We start from the raw sequence: 17284 nt of genomic DNA, 5'->3' as shown, positions 1-17284 counted from the left end.
TAAACCAACGCCAGGCTTTAAAAACAAGTTTATTGTTAATGAAAAATTGTTTTTAGATTTTTAAATGTAGTTAAAACTTAATAATATATATTATTTTTATAAATAATATTTTCAATATAATGGTGAAACTATTTTTCATCCTTGTTATTAGTGCAACATAAACTTTGGCAAATTATTAATTTTTAATTTAAATTAATTTATTTTTAAACTACATTTTAAAATTTAGAACAGTTCTATTTATTAGAGAAAAGATTAAACATTGCATGTAACATATTGAGGTGAATATTTTACCCTTATTTATGTAAAAATATTAAAAGACAGCTATTTTACAATATACTATAAATAATTAAACTTAACTATGAAATTCACCTCTTTTATAATTTTTTTTTAAATATAAACAATTTTGAAAAAATTAAAAACAGGTAAATTATACACATAAACTTATTACCCAAAACACTAAACCTAGTGTTAAATTAAAATGAAATAATTCATTCACCTAAAAAAAAACAATTAAATTTTAAAATATGCTAGATAAACTTATGTGTATTATCATTGTTTTACTAAGAAATGCTACAGATTATCAAACTGCATACAAAAACTGCTTGTTCAAGTAGGGTAGTTTTAGAATATTTTAATAGAAACATTTAGCAGTTTTAAAAAGGATATTCATTTAATTTTACAAGATGAAGGCATTGATAATTAAGTAATTTTGTAAAATTCTTGGAAATTTTTTCAATTTTAATCACACTTTAAAGAATTTTAATTAACCTTTTACCATTTAAAGACTTGTTTTTAAATATAAGGAATTTAGTAAATTTAAACTGACAAAATCTGGTATTTTTTTTTAATTTAGTCAAATTTCCTGACTGTTTTCAAAAAAAGATTTACTTTACTATTCCTGTTACTTGTTTTTATTTTTGCTTTTCCTGAGTTTTCTGACTTTTCCTGACCTTGTTGCAAGTCTGCTTAATTTACAAAACTAGTTGTAAAAACCTTGAGTTGTATACTAAAACTTTCAAATATAATTTTTTTTTTTAATAAATTACCTAATTATAATAAAAAAAGACTCAATAAATTTGCCACATTAAAAATTAAAAATTTTAAATAGATTTCTACTTAGCAAATAGTAGTTTCAAGTTTGTAAACAAAAATAATAAATTATATTCAAATTACTTTTAAGTGAAATCTATGTCTTAATAAAATAATTTATAATGAATCTTAAAAAATTATAATAATCTAACTTTATTTTCAAGTTTAAAAATTCAAATAATTTGATAAAAGTAGGATATAAGAAAAAAAAAATTGTCTAATCATCTAATTTTTGGAAAAAAAATCAAATAATAAATTAACTTAACATCAATTAGTTCCAAAGCTACAATGTTTTTAGTTAATTAACCATTTAAATAAGTGGAAGATACTTTTCTTTAATTTTTCTAACCAAACATTACCTACAACTATAAGGTTAAAAGGTAGTTATGATTAAATTAACAATAAAGTGACTAAAATTAACCTTATGAAAATAAAAAACATAAACTTACATTTAAGGCATTCATATTTATAAAAACAATATGGTTTTAAATATGTTGGTGTAATTGAATATATGAAACTTTTATGTTCTCAACTTGTAAAATACAGCTTTTTCTTTCATAAGAAATTTTAATTCTATTGCCGGGGATTTTATTTTTTTTTTCTACTGCGGGGATTTTGAGCTCTGCGATTTAACATCTCTGGTTGCCACTTTACCTGGAAATCTGTTTTTACCTGGAAACCTGATACTTAACAACTAAGGCAAAAAAAACCTGGAATTTGAGAAATTTTTAACCAAAGACTTAGAAAAACATTCAGTTTTTAACAATTTCAGCATGTTAAGTAGTACAATTTTAACTTGACACAAAAAAACTATCATATAAATAAGATTTCAACTAAAATTTTTTAGTTATAATACACATTTTAACTAACTTTATAGTACATATACAATGTTTTTTTATTATTTAACACAGTTTTTTATATTAGACATAACTTTAAACTGAAAATAAACCAAAATACATGTAATTTTACTTATACTTAATACTTTGTTTTATTCGTTACACTTTATTTTAAATTAGAACTTATAAAAATTTATCATCAAATTAGCAAATTTTCATTCGATTAATTAGATATTAAATATTTTATTTTCAAATAATTGGTCCTAAACGAGACGTTAAAAGGTATCCAAGTGGTATACTAGACAACCGAAAAAAATTTTCGTGCACCAAGTTCTAAAGCTAAATATTTTGAGCAATTTTTTTGTCTTTAAATAAACAAAACAATATTACTAAAAGGATAAAAAACAATAAGCATTTGTCTAAATCAGTAAGGTAAGATAAAATTATCTATTGACGATAAAGTAATAAAGATTAAAAAAATCTAACTGTTAAGCTGATTTATCTAACGACAAAAAATGCATTTAACATATTTTGTTCAGAGACATGTTGTATGTGAGATAAGATGAGAACTTCTCATCTTTTAGAACCTTTTAGTTAATCAGTCAAACACTATTTGAATAAACTTTAACGTAATTGTCCAGGACATTCTATATCCTTTGTATTAGTTTAAAATTATATTTAGTTAAGTTACAGTGTATTCCTAATTATTAAAAGCGTGAGTAACAAAAAGTAACTAGAAACATCTAAACCTTAAATAATAACTTTATCTCTTTTTTTTTATAAAAAGTGGTAAAAATTTATTTCGTAAACTGTTAAAATGAATCTATTTTATCATTTTTTGGGAAAAATTATAACGACTATTTATGTTCATTTACAATATTCAAAAAAGAATAAAACAATTAATTTCTAAATAAGATAGAAAATAAATATACATTTGATATGGTAAAAGTTTCTTTAGTGATATGAAAGAATGTTTATTACTAGTAAAAGTAGATTTAAAAAAAAGTAAAAATAATTAACATATCACGTACAATAATGTGTCTTAAATGTTATATTTTTAATATAATGTGAATTTAAAAAAAGAAAAATTAAAATAATAAACACTTGTTTGATTAATTTTAGCGTTTATGCTGAATTTTTTTTTTCTGTTTTTGCCACTTCTGTTTTATTCTTTAATCAGTGCATTTAGTACCTAAACAGAATGTTAATAAAAAATTATGGACAAAGATTTTTCTTTTTGAAGTACATATACTGGACTCTTTAAATTATGGTCTGGTATCCACATGGTCCAATGAATTTTTAGAGAATAAATCAAATTAGTCTTAATAAATTAGAAACTTAAAAAGTAAAAGAGCAATAAAAGCACGAAATTTGGATAAACAAACAAGTTTATCATTTGCACAGGTAACTGGAGTGAAAACATAGACTCCTTCTATTAAGTTTATTCATTTGGTTGTATTGGATTTAATAAAAATAAACGTTGCAAAAAAATAATTCTACATACAGACACAATGATCACAGCTAATTTAAAACCGTTAACTTCAGTTTTTTTTAGAAAACAAATATGACGAAAACGTTAGTAAATCAATTTAAAAATAATTAATTGGATCGTATCAACCTAAGCCTTGAATAAATAGAAAACTACAGGAGTTAAAAGTAAGTTGAAGATTTTCCTCACATGCATAAGAAAATAGTAGAAAACATTTCTTCAGGGGTTTTGTTTAAATAAAGTATTTCTTTGGATTCTACTGTAAAATATACAGTTATTATATACTAACTGGTATTTTTGAGTTTTTTCAGATAGATTAAAAGCAATGAACGTGCAAAAAATAAAAAAATGTTGTGAAGGAAATAGTTTAATTATTTATTAAACATAAAAAATAAATGTTTTTTTTTCTGTAAAATAATTAATGCAAAAATGTTAGAATAAAAGTATTCATGTATTTTATTTATTGTAAAATAGTTAATATTACATAAATTCATATTCATAATAAGGCTTTTTTTAAAAACATCTTGAAAAAGGGTTAAGGTAAAAAATATTTCATGTAATTGTGTCATGCTGTTTAAAGAAATATTAGAACTCAAAAAAAAAAAACAAAGAAAAAAAGTGTGTATGTGTTTTAGATGTTGTAAAGTGGTTAAAATCATAAATGTTCATATTTGTAATCTACTTTGTTAAACTCCAATTAAAAAAAAAAGTAAATAATGTCGTGAGCAATGCTTGCATTTACGCAGTGACGTTGACTCTATTAGCCGATCAATAATATGACTGCTGATTAGGTTTTTTTTAAACAAAATCAAATAAACTGGTTTATATATTATAATTAAAATATCTCATTGCGAAGTTGGAAAATATGAGAAAAAAAGTTTGATCAATTTTACCTGTAATATGATTACCGTGAATTTTTCTAGTTTCGTTTGAGAATTATTTTAGCTCAATAAGTTATTTTAAGCATTAAAAAAATTTCTTAAATTTTACACCTTCATTTTTAATGTGGTTAAAGCTAATTTATAATTTTTATTTTCTTAAAAGAACGTTCTATAGCCTTGACTTTTACAATAACTTCAATCAAAACGGGGTTTGACTTTTAAAGCACGGTCCCTTAAAATATTGTGTATTCTTTTTTATGTTTTTACTCACAACGATTTTAAAGCACAAAAAAAAATCTTTATTCACTTACTTAACAATGTATCCTTCAACGGCCTAATTGTTTTGTTTACTTTTTTCATTACATTTTTGTGAGATACACCCTATGCAAATATTAAATGAATATGTACATATGTTAACAAGAAATCACTAAGAAAAAAGTTAAAGTGTTTTTTACTTAAGTAGTTTCCCAAATATTAATACTATTTTATGAATGCATATTTTGAATGCATATTTTTAGTTTAATATCATTATATTACAAATAAATTTAAATGACAGCGTTGCTAAACACCTACATGGCGATCTAAGATTTAAAAAAACCCACAAGTTTTTTTATTTTTACGAGCGTTAACTTGGTTCGACTAGCCTTTTTGAACAGCTTTTTTCCGGTGCATAACTTACTAAAAATATATAACATAATGCATTTCATTTTCTTTGAATTTATTTAATTAGTTGTCACTGTGGTAGTGACTACGTGGGAAAACATCTCAAAGGTTTCATGTAAGAATCAATCAACATGTTCCGAAAATCTTGAAAAAGTGGTTTGATGGCCGTTCTGAGAAACCAAAAATATAATGAGACTAAAAAATACTTCTCGGCGATTGGGCAACATTTGTTGGACAATCCTGAGTGTGTTAAAAATTATAAAAAGGACAATTTTTCAGTCTTAGTGAGAGCGGAAAACTCTTTTCAATTGCATATTCTGGAAGCCTTATGTATTCAACCTTTAAGGCCCAGTTTATGTAAGCAGAAAAAGTTCGTTTACCAAACTAGACTTTTTAAATCCTTATATTAGTAATTTTAAAGTAATTAGTTTCTTGTTAAGTTTTATTTTTAAGCATAGTTTTAATTTAAAATTTTTTATCGCTTCTTTATTTAGATTGTTTTAATTCTACCGAGTTTTATTAGTATACCAAATTTGTTTAGCATTAGCATTTATTTAATTTTTAACATTTGATTATTACGTCATTTTACATCTTAAAACTTTAAACTGCAGTATAATTTTATTTCAATTTGTATTCATTCCAATCTAGTAGGAAACAATTTCTGACGAGTCCTACTTGAAAGTACTTAAATAAATTCAAAGAAAATGAAATGCATTATGTTATATATTTTTACTAGCCTTTTTCTTAAATATCTTATTAAAAAACCTGCTATTTTCCTTGTTGTTAAAGCTAGCTATGAATTTTATTTTTCGAAAAGACGTTCCTTTGAACTTATTCTAGCAATAATTTTTATTGTATTCAAGATTGAAAACAATAAAAAAAGTCAATATATATATTTTTTTAACATACTTATTTATCTATGCTTTCAACACTTTTATAATTTTGATTTTTAGTTTAACACTCTTTTGACATAAATTCCTAATTCAAATGAAAAAAAAACTCTATTTTTGCAAATTTAAAAACCTAATCATAAGGAATTTGTAGCAGTAAATAAAAAATAATAACTTAAAATATATTTTTAAACACACTTTTAATGTAATTATATATTTTTTTTAATTTTTAATACTCAATAACTAATATTTCTTAAGACATAATTTGCGCAAGTTTTACATAAACACATAGCATTAGAGCAACAAATCCATTCTAAAAAAGCTAGAAAGTCTGTTATTTTAGGGATCTCCCATGAAATTTTGTTACTTAAACAAATTTGAAGTGAGCTTCATAGTAGATGAAAACTTAGATAAAAACAAAAATTCAGTTACAGTTCTTACTATTGCGGATATGTTTAGTGTGAGGATCAGGATTTTCTTCAAATAGAAGAAACCAAGACTCCTACATGTTAAACCACGATTTAACATTACCAATAGAAAGAAATAGACTACTAGAAGACATTTTGGCAACTACAGCTAGTAAAAGAAAATCTGGGAACAATAAATTCAATTACCAAAAGGCTCAAAATGTAAACTGCAACTTTAACCGAGTAAAAAAAAACAAAACCTACTTGGATGTATTTATTTACTTAGTCTAATTTTAGAGAAGAACAAGCTGGTACAAATATTGGAAATAATATAAATTATTATATGTTTATTCACACAAATTTTATTCACAGTTTAGGCATTTAATGAAAAGCAATCCAACAAAATGTTTGATGGATTGATCTATAGAAGCCATACCTTTCATTACGTAAATTCACATGAAGAGTACCAAACATTACAAAAGGAAATGAAAATATCAAGCCAGATAATAAATCTCCACCTAAGACTGAATGTTGTACCTAACGGTAAAGTTTCTTTAAAAATAAATAAGAAGCTATTGTAATCTTAAATATAAAGAAACATAATAATAAATTTTAGATGCAACGAACCTCATAAAATTCAAAATCTCACCAAGAGGTCAAAAAGAAATCAATCAAACTATGAAGAAGGAGAAAAATTTATATACCAATGGAGTTTGAAAGGAAGTGTTGCCGTTCTGGTTAGTATTACATGTTAATATAACAAAATATAAATGTATATGAATCAGTAGTTATTCAATAATTTATTTGTAGTTCCTTTACAAGCAGAATTCATTAGTAATGTTCTATGGAAAACTAGAGCAATATGAAGTTGTTGAAGTCATTGCTAATAGATTAAAAAAAATATGCGAACTATCAAAAAATTTTAAATTAGTACATACAATACCTGAGGTGAGAGCCATGCAAGCAAAGATGAAGAATTTTACAATGCTATTTTATTAACTTTTTTGTTGAATTTGTATTGGAAAGATGATGAAATAATTTTATTTCAGTACACTAATTCTTTATTTGGAATAGGAGAACTACTGCCTCAAATATATGTCTTTAAGAAAAAGGTGGCAGTGAAAATATTACAACTAGGAGGTTGTGGGAGTACTTTTAGGTTTTTCAAAAGATATTTAAAAATAATAATTGCTTACAGGTCAAAAACACCAAATTCCAATATTCACACTGCTTCATATGTGGTGAAGCAGAAGACAGAGTGGATGAAGAGGTATAGAAGAGCATTGTAGTATATAAGTATACAGAAGTCTAGTGATCCTTTAGGTTCGGAGTTTTTTATTAACTGTAAGAGTTTTTTGATTTAGTTAGTTATATTAAATTTTAAAGCAACTCTGGACTTAATGTAGTACTGTTGCAGGTGGGTACATCTTTCATTTGCTGGAGTATCAGAAGGACAAAATTTAAAGTATGGCATTTGTATCTAATTTGTTGTTTTATTTATACAATAAAAAGTATACTTTTTCAATGCTGTTGAATTGAAATTAAATTTTATGTGTTTGTACATAATCTATACATAACTATAATCATATTTTTATGGTATAATTATATTTAGATTATTTTAAGTTCAGGTTTTTATGACTTAGTAATATGTAAAACTTTTTCCTTAAAAAAATAACCCGCTGCACAAATCTGGCTTTGAAAAGGCGCAAAAGGCTCAGTAGCTTGCAAAAGTAAAGCCAACAGATGTTAAGAGCAACAGTATATTAGGTTACTTTAACTTAGAGGGGCAGCAACTAGTCATAATATTTTTAAAAACATATTTAAAACTTTATGCTTTGCAAATATTCACTTCAAAAGATTCTCTGAAAAGTTAAAAAAAATTGTTGAACAACTGCTGCTCCTTAAAATTATAGTAATCTTGAATAAATTTATATATTTGTATTATACTAAGTACTTATTTAAAAGGCAAGGTGGCCACTGTTTATTCAATTATTATACATTGTAGTGTGTATTTGTTTACTTAATTAAAGTAGATTTACTTTTATTGTATTTTATTAATTTGCTATTTAATTTAAAATTACGCTTTTAAAAAATAGTTTATTTTCCTCTTTTTATATCTGGTTTACTTTTCTAAAATGAGTTCTCTAATAACACTATAGCCTGGGAACACGACTGTGAAGTTAGCTTGAATAATTTTTTTTTAAATGTCCAAACTTTAGATCAAGTTATTTTCCTCATCTTAATAGCTAAATAAAAAACTTTTTTATTTTATTTTAGAGAGCAGTCCTTTGTCTTAAATATTTAAGAAAATCCATTTGATTGGGGCTTGACTTTAAGCGTGGGCACCTTAGAAAAAAAGAGTTTTTTTTATCAATTTTTACTTAGCTCGAATTTGAAAAAAAAAAGAAAATTAAAATTATTTTTTTTTCTTTTAATATTCATACTTATTAGCAAATAAATTTTCTTTAACACTTTTTTTTCCAACTGTTAATATTTTGTACTATTTAGCCTTATTCTAGAATTCCCAATTCCGGAATAAGGCCAAACAGTACAAAATATGAGTTTTGTTATCGATTTTTACTTAGCTCGAATAGCCAGAATTAGAAAATAGAACTTTAAAAAAAAAAGAGTATAGAAATATAACATTTTAATACTGAAAACAGATTCAACACTTATTTAGAGCAGTTAATATGTTTGTAAAATGTTAACCCATTAAAAATCGCTTAAATAATATGAACATAGAGTGATGAGCTCATTTATTTTATTTAATGCTTTTCTTTTATCTTATAGTACAAAATGAAGTCTTACCCAAGTTGTCTAATATACTTATACTAATATGGTTAGCATTATTTTTCACATATTCAATGGTACTTTATTCAATTGAACATTTAACTTTATCTCCATTTAGGTTCCTTAAAATGTTTATATATTGCTAGTGTTTTAGTTTAATTTACCAGCATTAGAAAAGAAGCTATGTGCTCACGATATCTTGCTTGGATTTTTTTGTGGTTGACCATTAAATATTTATAATCAGTTTTAGGTGTGTAAATGTTTGCTTAGAAATAAAATACTCATAAACAAAAAAATAATGAAAACATTTGTATAACTGCAAAGTCTGGTCAGCAACAAGTTTTTCCTATCTATGTAAGGATTAGAGCACTGTAATCTATCAAGCAAAAGTATTTCTGATTACTTAACTTAATTAAATTTCTTAAAAGTTTTTTTTTTTTGTCAGTTCAAATGCTTGAACACTTCTGAATTTCTAAAAAAAATTGAGAATTGTTTTGAAGAGATTAAAATTTTTAATATCTTTCTAAGTATTTATTTAATTTTACTAAATATTGGAAAGTATTGTTTTCTGTCAGTTTAAATTCTTGAAAAATACTTAATTTTTTAAAAGAAAATTACAAACCTTTTTTCTTTTGATTCAATTATGACTTTTCAATTGACTCATTTAAAGATTATTTGCAAATAGGTAAGTATATTTGTAAGTGAGATAGATAAATTGTAGAAAAAGTAAGTTGGCTGAAAACAAAATGTCAAATATATCTGATCAACGAAAACATCGATGAAATTATACAGAGCCTAAGCCTGCATATTCGTATGCCGTGAGACATGCTTAGTTTAACATAAGGTTTGATCGTACCAGTTCGATCATCTAAATTTTAGACAATCATCTAACGATTGAATTTGTATGATCAAACTTTATTTTAAACTTGAGCTTGTCTGCATACAAAAATCCAGGCTTAGGCTCTGTAGACTTTCGCCGAAATTTTTGTTGACTGTATTCAATACAATCGTAGTAGCTGTCTTGCCTAGTGGACAATGTATTATTGTATATCAGAAGACTATGCTGATGTCACTGATCAATACCAGCAAACGGTTGTTTCATGTGAAAGCATGATAAAACGTTTGTATGTTTATTACTTTATAAACATTAAATTTAACCAACATCTTAATTTTATGTATAATATACCATCCTAATTTTTGAGATAAGCCATTTTCGATTGAAGACATTATAGTTTGCATAGTAATATAATTCTAAACTTAACTATAACAAGATAATTTGTAAACAACATATGATAGTTCCTTGCTTTATTTATATCGTTTTCAAAAATTCACAGTTGTTTTTATTTGTCAAAGCTTTAAATTTTTATTAGAGAACCTATGTATGACTTACTTGTTTTGAAGTTTTATTGATAAATTTATAGACTTTACATGTGATTTTAATTTAACCTTTTACTTAAGTAATAGATACAAAAATAAATTAACGATGGTTTAAAAATCTACCAGTTTATTGCAACATTTTGTTCAAATTAATTTCGGACAACCGTCCTTCATCAGTGAACTTTAAAACTAGTAGAACTAAACGCATTTCATTTTACTTTTACATACAAAAATATCATTACAATGTAAAAATCGTCTAGCTTTTAAAATTTTAGTTTTATACACAGTTTTGAACTACTACGTCATAATATATTATTTAACTTTTATTTATTTTGTTGTTGTATGAATGTGTTTAGTTCTGCTAGTTTTAAAGTTCACTGATGAAGGACGGTTGTCCGAAATTAATTTGAACAAAATGTTGCAATAAACTGGTAGATTTTTAAACCATCGTTAATTTATTTTTATGTCTACTGATGCAGGGAAAAAAATCACTAGTAAAAACAATTGACTTGTGTCCTGGACCGATTTGCGAATTATTTATAAATCTTGACTTAAGTAATAGTATACGATTTTAGTTGTCAATGCGTAAAAGACTCTACAGCTTGATCATGTCAACGTTTCCATATCAGACAAAGCAGCATGTTACGAAAAATTTTTAATGCGACGTAAGCCCAAAGGTGAACAATTATCCAACCATGGACACATACTGAACAACACTAATTGTTATGAGAACATGGGATATTTACCACCTCTCAAGTTCTTCAAGTGGTTTTTCATTAGAACTCATGATCCAAAAATTTGTAAAGAACAAGATGTGTATAGTTTAAAACTTGTAGTGTGTTTTAATTTTTTGTTTAAATTTCTATCTTAGTTTTCAGTAAATTTTCTATAATCCTATATTGCTTTAATCTATTAATTGGTTACATGACAATTCAAATTCCGACAAATCAATTTATTAAAAAAAAAGAGACCAGTTTAAAAATTTTATGTTAATAAACAAATACATATTTTTTTTGTAATTTGAGTATATTGTAACTGGCAACATGCTTTTTTTTTAGTAATGCCATTTACTTACATATGTAACGATTTATTTTATTAAAAACAAAACATGAAGCCTCTTCGATATTTTTAGTGCAAACTTAATCGTTATATTAGTTAACTTTTTGGATAGTTTTATTTTAGTATAATTTGAAGCATATTAAGAAAAATATTTTATATTGTTTCACCATACTCCATTTATTGTATTTATTTGTTTAGTATTTTTTAATGTTATAAACCTTTGATTAAAAATGTTGCACAGAAGGAAATGCATAAAAATAAACTCTAGCACAAAGTAAATTATTGTGAATAAGTATATAAAACTAAAACTAGTACATACTTGAATGCCAAAATAACCTTTATTTTATTTTCAATATATATATTTTTAAATTAATAAAATGTAAAAAGTAATTTCAAAATCAAAACAAAGATAATTTGTTAAGAGTTTTTAGTACGATTTGCTAAAAACTTTATGATACAGCAAAAGTAATAAAACATGTACGCTTTTATATCCAAGCTAATAATACTTTTGTTTTAAAACTCGACATCTATATTAAAAGTAACTTAACATTCTGTTTTATTTTTCCATCTATATTTTAATATTATTAGTTTTTTATATAATTTTAAATATAAATAAATTTTGACCTTTTAATGTTTTTTCTCTTTATTGCAACAATCACACAAATATAAGTAATTTAGGTATTTTCATCTAAATAAATAATTAACTAAACAGAAATAAGACTAATAAGTCAAGTAATTATTAAGCTTATCCAATTTAATACTTAAAAAAAAACAGTAAAAAACATGTTTTGTTTGTAAAAACTAATATGTCAAACAGTAATTTTATAAGAGATATACAGCTATTTAAAGTTTTGTCTAACTAGTCTTTTGCAAAAAAGTTACAACTTCATTCCAATAAGCAACATATTTTTTTCATTTGGATTAAACTTGTCATCATCTACCGCGTTGATTACTGCTTTGCACCGGTTGCACATGAAATATTCACTTCTATTTCCAATTGATTGTAAACGTTCAAACTCCTTCTGATCTTTTTCAGCCTTTTTTCTTCTCATTTTGTGCATTTCCTCTTTCAACTTTTCCAACACACTATTCGGATTTATTATTTCTTCCTCTTTTTTTTGGGGTTGACAATGACTATCTTTTGACTTCATTTGCCTCTCCTTCTGTTTAAGTTCGAAAATTTCTTTGTTAAAAGCTTGGAACTCGTTTTTCTTTTTCGTCACTGAAGTCCCATACTTTTCCATGACTTCACCCCACTTTTTCATCTCTGGGTGCATCAACACTAGCAACTTGTGAGCGCCTTGATGACGAGCAAATTTTTTATTTCTTGCCTCACCTTCCACACAAAAACTACCATATTTAATCACGTACGATATTGTATTCTTCTCTGTTACCTTATGTTCGAACTCATACTGATTGTTAGAAATACCTTTGTCTCTACTGCAACACTCAACCAATAGTTTATGAGGGCTGTACTCGCCAAATGTATCCCAACTTTTCCAAATACTTTCGTCATTAATTGGAAGCTCTTTTTGATAGTCATTAGATTCTGGGGCTAGAGCGTTTTGATAAAGATCCATAAAACCGGGCACTAACATACCCAATGTTTTTAATGCAGCCGAATTCCTGCTGTCTCTCTTTTTTTCTGCTACTGCTATTGCATAGTCTTTATCTCCTATAGAACAAGTACAATGAAACACATTGCGATTGCCTTTGTTATCATTTGCCTCATTATTGCATTCATAAGTAGGCTTGCATTGAAGAACCGTTTGACAATACTCATTAAGCATACAAACTCCTGTTTTTATTGAAACATTGAACTGTATGACTTTACAAGTGTTATTTTTTTTAGGTTGTTTTAAATTCTTCCCAAATTTAGCAATTATTAGTATGATATTTTTGTTTTGATCATGAGGTCTTACAACAACTTTGACTTCCCCATCAGGAACAAAACCAATTCCATAATCACCATATCTTTTACCTAAATCTCCTAACCTTAACCTTTGACTTTCTTCTCTTTCTTTTACCCTCATGTTTTTCCAATGGGGCAATGAAACTTTTACTTCTTCATACTTGAACTTTTTGGAAAGGTATACATCCAAATCATCATTTTCAATATACTGAACATTTTCAGTATTTATTGATGAATCCTTTTCTTGGACTAAGTCATTAGATAGCTTTTGCTTTTTGAATGGACAATAAGTTGTTAAAGAGTCCTTTTTATCTTGGAATTCTTTGGTAGTGCATCTGCTTTTAGATAGCAACTCTTTGGTCTTTGTAGCTTCCATACAAGGGAAACTTGCTAGTGGAAGCTTATGAAATCGTAAAGGTCCCAGCCGTTTCTTATCATAAAGATATGGCCTTGATAGAGTTACAACATTAGTGAGTTTGTTCACATACAAAACTAGTCCAGAACTATGAAACACTTGCTTCCAGCTTTCCGGTAAGGGCTCACTTTTCCACATATCTATATTAATAGGCTGTTTTTGAATGACCGTTTTTGTTTCTTTTATATCATTAACTTTTTCTTTTGACTGACTAAAATTATTGCAGTCTTTAGGCATATTTTGTTCAAAGTTAACTTCTGACTCAGACATATTTTGAACAGGCTCATATTCAAAGCTATTTCCATGGGCTGAATTGGACTCATCTTCATCAATTATCAACTCACCTGAAAATTTAATATGATATAATAACAGTATCAATAAGATTAACTTTTTATGGATAATAAATTTAGCAATAATAATACAGTAACCTGCCACTTAGGTATACTTTTTGAAGACAGCGCAAAAGTAGTACCCAAACGGTGCAGTGCATTCCTAAGAAATTTTGGTCTTTATTTTACCTAGTGTATGTCAAACTTTAGTAACAATGATTTTTTGTAGAGGGTATGTAAATTTTAATTAAGCTGATCATTATTTTGTTCATATGATTTTTGTATGACTTTAAAAACATTTTTATTCCTATGTTTTTATCATGGAGTATGCAGACTTGCACTGTTCTTTTTATTAAATAAATAAACTGTAGTACTGTTGTTTTAAATACTGGATTTGATATACAATTAGTAATATTATAACAGAGCGTTTTTTGGCTAAAAAGTTTGCACGGGGGCAGGTTACTGTAACTGAATAGTATACACCACTTTTAAACAAACTAAAGGTACTAAAAAACATACTAATGAAAATTTGAAGACCTACAGCCTATTAAGGTTAAAAATATAGTAAAATTGTAAAAATAGACCATGTATTTTTACAAAGACTATGCTATTAAAAATAAACATACCTTTCATATAACAACTATAATCTTACAGTAATACTCATTTTTTAGTTACAGAATATATTCTGAACGAAATTCTGTTTGAGTTGAACATTGTAATATTAAAACTCAGTGGTCAACTGATATACCAGAAAAACATATGTGTATTGGAAAAAATTTACTGAAAGTTTTACAATAAAAACTGCAATAAGTACAGGGTGACCACTGGCTTTAAAAAAATTTCTTTCAAGTTTTCCAAATTTATTCCAGGTTATTGAAAGTACACATTTCGGATTAATTTTTAGTTTAAAGTTAAGTTCAAGGTAAAAAACTGTGTTAAGTAGTATAAGGACATTAAAGTGATACTGTTAAGTTTTTTAAATGTGATTTTTAATTATTTTTTTAATCAATCTGACAGATTTTTTGTGTCACATCAAAATTTTACTACTTAACGTGTGAAAACTGTTTAAAATTCAAGATTTATTTTTTAAAATCTCTTAAATTCAAAGTATTTTTAGCTTCAATTGTCAAATTCTAGGTTTAGTGGCTACCCTGTAAATATTGCAAAATACAACTAGTACATTGCTTTTAATACTTTTCTATATTTACAGTTGTAACAAGCTTTTTTTTATCATAATAACTTTATTTGAAATTTAAAAAAAAGTAGGAACCACAACTGACTAAATATTTAGATGAATTTTTCATAGTTAGTTTCAAAATGTAAAACAAACCTTAAATACTCAGTATTTTAAATTTTTTAGTAAAAATTGTTCTGTTTGTAATAATTTTTACTTTATGATTTAATAGAAGTAACTACCAAGAATATTTAAGAGAGCATATAATAATAGATATTTCAGAGAAAATATTGTGAAGCCTGAATTATAATATTATCATTATGATGCATAATCAAAGCAACCAATCTTTTTTGCTCATTGAATAAGTTTGCCACTGTTTGACACAAAAAAAACCTGAGTGACCTCTAACAGTTTTTTTTAATTTACTTTTCAAAATCAATAAAAATCATTCACTTCCACAAAAATGGTTTTAAAACAATGAAGCTAAGTCTCATTCAAAATCTAGAAAAAAACTGGTCTGAGATTTTCTGAAATCTTAAAGCTATCCTAAACATATTACAAAAAAAAAACTAGCTTGAGTCACCCTGAGTTTTTTTAAATTAAAAATTTTTTTTTTAGTTACTACCCTTTTTTGGTAGATATACACACAATAAAAAAATCTAACCATATTCAGATGGACTTAAACATTTCTGGTCTTCATAAAAGTCAGTAGCTTTTACTTCAAGTGGCGATGAAGTATACTCATTAGATAAGTTGTTTGTATTGTTTTCCATGTTTATCTTATTAACCTGTTTAAATTTTTTTGAATTATATCTTGTTTAAATATAACAAACCAAACTATTATTTTTAACATATATTTAGTTGTACCAACTTTGTATCACTAACTCTAATTAAACTGATTGCATTATCTTAATGTTAGTACTCAAGAAAAAGTCTTAAAAAAATTTCGAGACTAGCAGCAAAGCTAAATACAAAGTTTTCTGATTTTGTACAGGATTTTTAAAGTACTAGTTTTCCTACCCATTGAAAAAAATATCAAAAAAAATGTTATTGACAGTTTTTAAAAAGAAACAATAAATTATTGTTTCAAATGTGTCTTATTCTATTAAAATGGAACTGCTCTCCACTATGTACTTTTTAGCTAAAAATATAATTATTTATAAAGAAAAAAAAATTGTGGTGTAATCTTACAACTAGGATCTTGATTTAATTACTATAAATTACCAGTTTTTTGTTATTGATCACATTCTTTGCTTGAATGGTTTTTTTACTGTAAATGTTTTAGACAACTTAAAAACTTTTTCTATAAAGTGCTGCCTGCAAGCAACTTTTCTTATAAAATTGGCTTACTACTTAAAAAAGGCCACCATCTTCTGTTCTATGGAAATTTTTTTAAGTTGTTGTTATATAGATATTTGTCTTAAATAAAAATATTGTTCAATTTACTAAAGTCTAAAGAGCTTATTTAAACATTAATATTAGTGAAAATTGAATATTTTATTTACTACAAGGTTTTGGTGAGAAAAAAATCCCACTTAGTCAAGTATAATAAAATTATTAACTGCAACATTAACTTAGTATTATTATTTTAAGGACTTGTTAGATAACTTTTTGAAGATTTTTTAAATTTAATAGTAAAATATAAACTATTATGGTGGACATTTGTTTTTTGTAAATTTCTTCTAGGATTGTTAATGTAAAAGTTTTCTTCTCCCTTTTTAGTTAAAAAAGTTTAAATCAATTTTAATTGCACAAAATAACTAAAAAGATACTATAATGCTATTTGTAATGTTTTTTTTAACATATAATAGAATAAAATATAAATTACTCATTGTGTATATTGGTTATTTCTTATCTAAGCTAAACTTCAATTTTTTACCTTGAAAAAATGACAAAATTTTAGGTTTTTTCTGATACTTTATGTTTATTGAATGACAAAAACAAGCCCTCATAATAGTTAGTCAAAAACCTAG

The 17284-nt window shown here is 25.5% G+C and overlaps 1 protein-coding gene across 1 annotated transcript; it reads right to left on the bottom strand.

Annotated features, from left to right (window-relative positions):
* Nucleotides 1–12108: 12108 nt before the first annotated feature.
* Nucleotides 12109–16095, bottom strand: LOC145833183 (microprocessor complex subunit DGCR8-like). The gene is made up of 2 exons (XM_082940385.1): nucleotides 15976–16095; nucleotides 12109–14152 (listed from the first exon to the last, which is right to left on the bottom strand). The coding sequence occupies exons 1-2, from the start codon at nucleotides 16082–16084 to the stop codon at nucleotides 12360–12362; spliced, it is 1902 nt and encodes a 633-aa protein (XP_082796511.1). The 5' UTR covers nucleotides 16085–16095; the 3' UTR covers nucleotides 12109–12359.
* Between the last annotated feature and the right edge of the window lie 1189 nt (nucleotides 16096–17284).

Source organism: Thalia democratica, chromosome 1 (assembly GCF_965202585.1).
Source record: "Thalia democratica chromosome 1, ktThaDemo2.hap1.1, whole genome shotgun sequence".
Taxonomy (NCBI): Eukaryota; Metazoa; Chordata; class Thaliacea; order Salpida; family Salpidae; genus Thalia; species Thalia democratica.
The sequence above is the reverse complement of the archived record's forward strand: the minus strand, read 5'-3'. Positions and strand labels throughout refer to the sequence as shown.

Coding starts and splice junctions, on each gene's coding strand:
- LOC145833183 (XM_082940385.1), bottom strand. CDS start 16,084: ATGGAAAACAATACAAACAACTTATCTAATGAGTATACTTCATCGCCA. Junction 14,153..15,975: donor TTTAAGTCCATCTGAATATG/GTTAGATTTTTT, acceptor TTAAATTTTCAG/GTGAGTTGATAATTGATGAA.